Source organism: Botrytis byssoidea (assembly GCF_014898295.1).
Source record: "Botrytis byssoidea strain MUCL 94 chromosome Unknown BBYS_001, whole genome shotgun sequence".
NCBI lineage: Eukaryota > Fungi > Ascomycota > Leotiomycetes > Helotiales > Sclerotiniaceae > Botrytis > Botrytis byssoidea.
Genome location: NW_024065842.1, coordinates 271,722 through 279,869, shown reverse-complemented (window position 1 = coordinate 279,869; position 8,148 = coordinate 271,722). Strand labels below are relative to the sequence as shown.

General features: G+C 41.9%; 2 protein-coding genes across 2 annotated transcripts; one reads left to right on the top strand and one right to left on the bottom strand.

Annotated features, from left to right (window-relative positions):
• Positions 1 to 461: 461 nt before the first annotated feature.
• EAE97_000077 (uncharacterized protein) lies at positions 462 to 2,093 on the bottom strand (the record flags this gene model as incomplete). The annotated part of the gene is made up of 5 exons (XM_038870587.1): positions 462 to 1,013; positions 1,069 to 1,314; positions 1,503 to 1,579; positions 1,704 to 1,729; positions 2,053 to 2,093. 5 exons carry the CDS (start codon positions 2,091 to 2,093, stop codon positions 462 to 464), a joined length of 942 nt encoding a protein of 313 aa, XP_038737948.1.
• A 2,437-nt stretch (positions 2,094 to 4,530) lies between these two features.
• On the top strand, positions 4,531 to 6,320 carry EAE97_000076 (uncharacterized protein; the record flags this gene model as incomplete). Its single annotated transcript, XM_038870586.1, has 2 exons — positions 4,531 to 4,911; positions 4,968 to 6,320. 2 exons carry the CDS (start codon positions 4,531 to 4,533, stop codon positions 6,318 to 6,320), a joined length of 1,734 nt encoding a protein of 577 aa, XP_038737947.1.
• Positions 6,321 to 8,148: the final 1,828 nt, after the last annotated feature.

Sequence of the window (8,148 nt, the reverse complement as noted above, 5' to 3'; positions counted from 1 at the left end):
AAGCCCAAGCATACTTTATCATTGGCATAATATCACAACATGCAAGGATCCAACACGTAGTTAGTTTATAAACCTCATATTCTTTAACACCTCTTAATCCACGATCCATCCATCTTCACAATCTATGTATTGAACTCGCGGCCCAAAATAATAATCAAGCAAAAAGAAACTTTTCGGCACATGAGAATCAAATGAGATAAAACTTTAAAGACAACAAGATCAAAAGGAGGAACAGGGAAAAATTGCTTAGGTAATAAAGTACAGCGGCGACTAGTTTGTCTTTTCTTTTTTTATGGCAAACTATCATTGCAAGTTGCTCCAACACCATAGCAATGGATGTCTGCAACAACTTCAACCTTGTCGCTTTTCAACCACGGCGACCGACCCCAAAGGCGCTCATTTCGCATTATCATCAACCACCATCACAATCAACCCCCCCCTTGACTCCATTCTACATACGTTTACTTGAATGCCTTTCCGAACATCAAGACTTGCATTTGATCGTAGATGGACAAGACACCGGCACCTGCAACACCACGGAGAATGTTGGCACCAGCACCCTTGAAGAGAGACTTAACTCCCTCCTTGGCAACGATTTGACGACCAGCATCCAAGGAAGACTTGTACTTGACGGCCTCACCAGAAGTCATCATCATACGACGACGGATGGTGTCCAATGGGTAAGAAGCGATACCGGCACCAGTGGTGACAGTCCATCCGAGCAAGAAGGATGCAAGGAAGTTACCCTCAAGAGGTCCAACAAGGAGGACTGGCTTGATGGAATCGTACATACCGAAGTAAAGACCACGGTAAACGACGATACCAGCAACGGAAGGACCGAAACCACGGTAGAGACCGGCAATACCATCGGAAGCGAGGGTCTTCTTGTAAACATCGACCAAACCGTTGAATTGACGGTCACCACCGGTCTTGGCGTTCTTGTTGTCGTTGGCAAGACGGGTACGGGCGTAATCGAGGGAGTAGACGAAGAGGAGGGAAGTGGCACCAGCAGCCTGTTTGATTGAATTAGTATTCGTATGATGAAAAGGATCCGAGGAAAAAACTTACACCACCGGAAGCCAAGTTACCGGCCATCCACTTAGCATATCCATCACGGTCCTTCTTGAAATTGAACATCGACTTGTAGGTATCACGGAAAGCGAAGTTCAAGGCTTGTGTAGGGAAGTAACGGATGACGTTGGCAGTGTTACCTCTCCATAAGGAGGCAACACCTTCTTGTGCGGTGGTACGCTTGAAGCACTCAACGATACCATCGTATTTACGGTCAAGACGACCAGTCTTCAACATCTCATCCTATAAAACGATTGTATTAGTAAATGTAAATTCCAAGGTGGGATGGAATTCTTTTCGGGGTAATGATTATCCATATTTCAGATACCCGAATTGGAAATCGTGCACGTTACTTTAATCTGAACATGTGCATGTGCAAATTTTGGTATCTGCAAGAATAGATTGAAGAGAAATGTTCAGTGTAAACATACCTGGTTTTGGATCAAGAGCTTGACACGCTCGATGGGAGCAGCAGCGGTCTTGGAGACGGCAGCGGAGACACCACCCACTATCGCACAAATCAGTATTGTGAAAATCATACCAAAACCCCTCCGAAATCCATTATCATTTCAAATTCCATCGGGAAATATTGTAAAACTTGTCGATTTCGAAGTGATGGGAGATAAACGTACTCAAGAAGTCAATGACGAAAGGTGGACTATTGAAAGATTGTCAGTATCATGGTTGACTTGAAAAGATTTGTTTGTGGGAACTCGGGGCCAGAATGGAATATCTGCTTGATCAGGAATGCCATTGGCCAACAACGATGACTTTAGGGATTATCGATGTGGGATAACAAAGACCTGGATAATATTCGAAATATATCAATTGATCTCTTTCTTGTTTCATCTCTCGGTTCCATCTTGATATAGTTGTTGATGTGGCATTCCGAAAAATCAATCAAAATTCCATCCATCTTCGAGCTCTTTCACAAGGAAAACGAGAATCCAGAATTGGTAAAGGAAAAGAGTTATAACTTACACGCCCATAACGGACTCCTTCTTTGGTGGTAAGTTGCTCATATTGACGGTATTGATGATCTAAAGATCGAAAAAGGATTGAGAGGAGATGGTATTAAGGTGGTTGATGTTGGAAAAACAAGAAGAAGAATGGGAAGAAGAAGTTGTATTTTTGGCCCCAGGAAAAGATTTTATGTTAACAAGTGTGAAGATGGACAGCTTCCGAAATTACCCACAGAGACAGTGCGCTAAGTGGGAACTAATGACGAAAAGGGTTTAGTTGATTGAACCGGGCGCGAGGAATTTTTTTTATCCTTAACTTTTCTATCCGCTGCCCGCACTCCCGCACTTTTATAGAGGAGAGCGGATAGACGAGGGAGACGAGAGAGACGAGAGAAACGAGAGAAACGAGAGAAACGAGAGAAACGAGAGAGAGATAAAGAGCGAAGAGATATTCATATGGAGTTACTTTCTGTTTTTGACTGGATGGCGGCAAAGATTTGATACGTTCTGATAGAGTTGGAAAAGGGAAAAATACTAAAGGAATATTAAAACAATATTAAAAGAATATTAAAAGATATCGATCAACTCGAAACTCAAGTATCTATTTTTAATTCTCCTATGGTTATTGATATCTATCGCCTTACATCTATCCTGTTGTGAATTTCTTCAAGTTCATAGGTCAATTCATTATCTTACCTCGAGGTAATTATTTCTTTCTTTTCTTCTTTGCTTCTATCTTCACTCCCATCCCCCATACAAAATTCCATCCCTTCACTCGCCTACAAACCTCTCACCCTATCTTTTCCGAGGTGTTGGTCTTGTACCCTCGATAAATGTTCAGGACCAAGGGGTCTAGCTACTAGGTATATAATATCAACAAGCTACCTACCTTAGTCTCGTTATCATGATCGGAATTTTATCAATTGCACCGAGAGTAAAGATTCTTCTATCAAACATGTCCCCGTTTCATAACTTCCATTTTGTCTCCATTTCTTTTTTTTCCGTACATTCTAGGAGAAATTCCTTGTTTTTAGAGTATTTAGTGTACTTGATTGGTGTCTGGAACTGCAATGTCATGCTTTGGTGGGTATGTTGATCTTTGGCGAGTCAATCAGTAAGCAAAGAAAAGTGGTGGTGTGCTGGTTGTTGACGAGGTATTTGTATACGAAGAAAAAGACAATTATTGAGAAATCACCGCAAAAAGATGCCTAGATGCCTAGATGCCTAGATTGGGCTTGGGAATATGATGAGGCTGCTCAGTGAAATAGATACGGTACGGTTGAGATTCACTCAATGAGCTCAATCGTCATATTGATGGACCGAAAAGAGTATGGAGTTTACCTAACGGGCCTCTTTCTCTGTCTTCCAGAATCACCGTGAGATGGAGCATATATATATATTGCTACAAGTATAGGAAGAAACTTGGACTGGCTCTTGTGAAAGCCCCAGTCTCTAATCAATACTAATAGAATCAAACAGTCCATCGAAAATGCGCTCCGCTGGCACTCAGAGCCCTGCAGCGTTGGTGGGCGAGGGAGGGAGCGGAAGACTATCTATCTCTTAAGGTAATCAACAGAAGACTTCCGAACTTGGTAAATTATAGGTTCTGGAGGTTTGCTTTGATGATTGTGGTTCATCGTCTCGCAAAGACGCTCCGCTGGCCCTCCGGGGGCCACTGCCGTGGAGGCAGACTAATCGGAAGTCAATATCAAGTTGTGTTGATATACTCGGATTTGTTGAGGGAATAAACTCATTGAATGGTGTTACCTGTCCAGAAAAGTTCCCAGTAGTCCGAGAAGAGACCCGTCTACGACGTTATCTTCAAGCACACGACCATGACAACGGTGGAATAGGGTAGTGGTGTTTTACGGAGTTTGAACTGGAGAGAATCATCAACAAACAGAAAGTGTTTACTATCACATCCATCTCCTCTAGAGCGAAGCGAAGAAGCCTCCACGGCAGTGGCCCAGCGGAGCGTCATGTTCTTTCTGATTGATATGGACAATACGGCTTCAAATTATCATGATGTTTATAGATGCCGAGTCAAGAGTAAGGATTTGAAGTACTATCATTTTACCAAAATGAGTAAGGTTATAGACAAAGCAACCAATCAAAATTCAAGCATTGGAATATTAAATATAAATTTTCTTTCTTTACACCTCTTTCAGATGTCCACCATACCAATCATTCATGCTATTCACTCTGTTATTAAATTTTCATCCCATCTTTCTTCAGACCCCTGCTATCTTGACTGTGTATTAGTCAGCTTTGGCTCCAAAATCCATCTTTTGTTGTTGTTCTCCGGGTAACCACACTAACCAAGATAAGCACTAGTAAGTGAAGTAAACAATCCAAACTCGGACCACAATTCACAATAATATCTCCATAAACTTAATATCAGAGTTTGTACAATCCTTTTTCAAGACATCATACTGACTGATAGATTTTTGGTTATACAATCAAATTCATTCAACCTCATTCTGACTCAAATCCAATCATGGATTCACCTAAAAAGCTCACAGAGAATTGTCCTCCAGGATCTCCATTAAATCAAATATCTCCTGAACGTGCCAATCAACAAAAACAATGGGATTTACCGACATCTCCTACTACTACAGAGAAGGGTTCGAAATCGAGTAAACATTCAAGAGATAGTTCAGTCAACGAGAAGATTGCTCAGTTCAATTCTTTGGCTTATCAAGGGAAACAATTAGAAAGAAAAGCAAACGATGCGGCTTTGAAGCGCGCCATGGTCGGAAGAGAGGAGGCAGAGAGTGAGATGCGCAGATATAGGGATGAGGCTAGGATATTAAGGAGACAAGTTGAGGAAGGAAAAGAACGGGAAAGAAAGGTTGGAGAAAGACTTGAAAGTGTTATGGTATGTTATCGATATGCGCGTCATTCTGATCATCTGCTTACCTCTCATTCTATTAGGAAAATTATGGTCGAGCCAAGGAAACACATTCACATACACAAGCACTATGGGAAAAGGAAATTCGAAGAGCTCGAAAAGAAGGTTTCAAATCACAATCGGTCGTTGTCAAATTACAAGAAGAACTCAAATCTTCAAGGGATACATTAAGGATGGTTCAAGGTGGTTTGGAACAAGAAAAAGCACGAAGTGTGAAGAGGGAACAAGAAGCATTTACAGCAAAATATCAACTTGTTGAAGCGCAGGAAAAGTTGGCAAGATTACAAGAGAAGATTCAGTTGGTTGAACAGGAGAGGGATGCATTTAAGACGATCGCCAAGAATGAAGAAATCGCCAGAATTGCAGCAGAAGGACATATACCATTACCACAATCCACCAAGGACGAATTCCCATCGCCAAAGAATGATCGAAAATCCATAGATGCTATGGCATTAGCATCTGGCGCTGGACAAGAGGAACTTGATGAACTTAGGCGCAAATTGGATTGGGAGATTCAAAGAGCAAACCGAGCCCTTGATCAAGTCGAATTTCTGGAGATGGAATCTAGCATCCATTCATGCGAACCAAAATCCAACAAAAGAAAGTCGACCGATACACAAGAACATCGTGAAGAGTCAACAAGACAATCTAAAACTCAAAAAACAAGTACAATTTTTGTACCTTCTGAAGGTATTTTCAAATCTGTACCTGAAGAATCCGCAACAAAACCAGTTGAGAATACATCCTTGGATACCAAAATGAATTTCGAGCAAACATCGGAAGATTCTACTCATCAACGAAGAGATGTGACTCCCTCACATGATCCACCAGCTGCGGCTCTTGTTTCCGATACCAATACTTCTTTACTCTCTATCTTTGACGAGCCAACCAGTCCAAAAGTCACCAGATCACTTCAAAGCCCAATCAATCTCCCTGAGAACGAATTCAAAGACGAAACAAATCCTGAAGATCTAAATGGTTCCACTTCAACCACAATTCATCACCCCCATACCCATGAGCATGAACATGAAAATCACGAACACGAGTATCGCCATGAACCTGCTTTCCACACAGTGTCAACTACAACCCGCATTCCACTTGCTTCTCCCTCAGAAGAACAAAAACTCGAGTTTGCACCAAGTACACCAAAATCCCTCACTCTTCCAAATGGTACAGTTGATCCAGCTTTGACAGCAACAGTGTCAAGAGAAGAAGCTTTGGCTATGATTAGGGAAAGAAGAGGTAGAGCTAGAAGTTTGGCAGAAGGCAAGATGACTCCGAGAAAGCAGATGGTAGAGGGTGGATCGAGGAGAGATATAAGTGCACCAGCAACTACTGCAACACCAGTCAGGGGAAGAAGTCAAGGAAGGTCTTAGTGGGTCAAGAGGTATGGGTGGGAGAGCCGAGATGTTTATATTCTGGTTGAACGATTAGGGTTTGGGCTGCGGAGGTGTTTAATATTTCTGGTAATACTTAGGGATGGAATGGGGGGAACAGTACATTGCGAAGCAAGGAGCAAGGGAGTTGGGGTTAAAATAGTTATATATCCGTCCGTCCATTTAGCACCGGAGTTCTTGTCTTTTATCTTTGGAAAGGAGAGGGCTCGGTATGTGCTGGTTGGATCTTGGGTGGGCTTATGATTTATGAATGGTTTGGGATGTGTCACTCTCTGAGAATATTAGTTCTATTTCTTTTGTCAGGTGGTTTTTTTGTGGTTGGTGAGAAAGTTGGTGGGGTGGTGGGGGTTGGACGGAAATGGTAGTTTGTGGGCTGCAGATATCAGAGTTGTAGTGTATTGTGTTACATTGTGAGTGTGGAGGTATTCCACAGTAAATAAGTAAATAAATGGACAGTATATCATGAATTTCCTCTCTTGTATCTTTTAATTTTTCTCACTGCTTTTGTTCGGGGAATCTACCTGCTTACCTTATGTGCTTTTTACTCTCATATGTAAAAAGTCTGAAGTTCTAAGGTTTCTTTCTATTGTATTTGTGGTTTCTTCCCTCCTGATTGAGAGGATGGTTTGTACTGCTTATGACGATGGTTACGATGATAATGATGATGACGATGATGACGATGATGACGATAATCATTAGGATGAGCATCCGTATAGTGTGGTAGGGAATGGGAATGGGGATGGAAATGGGGATGGAAATGGGAATGATATGGGAATTGGGATTGGCAATGCGAGGACTGGGGATGGGGATGGGGGGGCAAATAGGGAAATTAGGTGGATGGATAGTGGATAGTGGATAGTGGATAGTGGATGGGTGGATGAGGGTTATAGATAAGAGCTGTTTGGTTGGATGGTTTGTTTGGGGTTTGGGGTTTGAGGTTTGAGGTTGGGTGTTGGATATGGTTTTAAGAGGTGGGCATTTGAGGTTTGGGGTTTGGGGTTTGAGGAGTAGATTTAGAGTTTGGGTACGGGCGTTGGATATTGAATATGGATATCGGGGGGGGCGTATTGGATGTTGGGTATAGGCGTTGGATGTTGATTTCGGGTATGGGTTAGGGGAAGATAGGGGAAGAGAGTAGAGGGGAAGGGAAGGGAAGGGATGGGATGTATGGAAGGATGGAGGGCTAAAGAATGGAACTAGATAAGAGGTGAAAGAATGGATAAGTGATAAGCGATGAGAGGCATGTAAAAAGGGAAGACTGAGTAAGTGAGAAGGGAGAGATAGGGAGTAAGAAGTGAGTAAGTGGATGAATACAAGAGAGAAAGAGATAAGAAATGAATTGAAACAACAAAATAAGAAGGGATGAGAAGTGACTGAGGTAATAGGAGAAAAGAGAGAAGCGCTAAAGGAGAGAAATCAAAGATCGAAGATCGAATGAAGTTTGATATTAAATTGAGATATTTTTGTTGCATCTCTGATCTGTTCTTATTGTATCTTCTTATTCTCTTGTTCTGCTACTCTGATATTCTTGTTTCTCGTTGTGGTGAAGATAAAGGTTTCTGAGAGGGGAGTTGGGAGAGAAGAATTAGAAAAGAAGGATGGATATGGCAATCGAGCGATCAAGCTGGTGTATTTGAGGAGTATTTGAGGAGTTTTTTTCTTTTTTGTTTTTCCCTTTTCAAAAGGGTAGATATCAACGGGGAGAGCACCAGGTGGGTGAATTGCAGGAGCAGGTAGGTGATGAGATTCTTGGTGTTAATATTGTAATATTATGTATAAAGCATAGCTCACATTCCTTTTGGTCAAA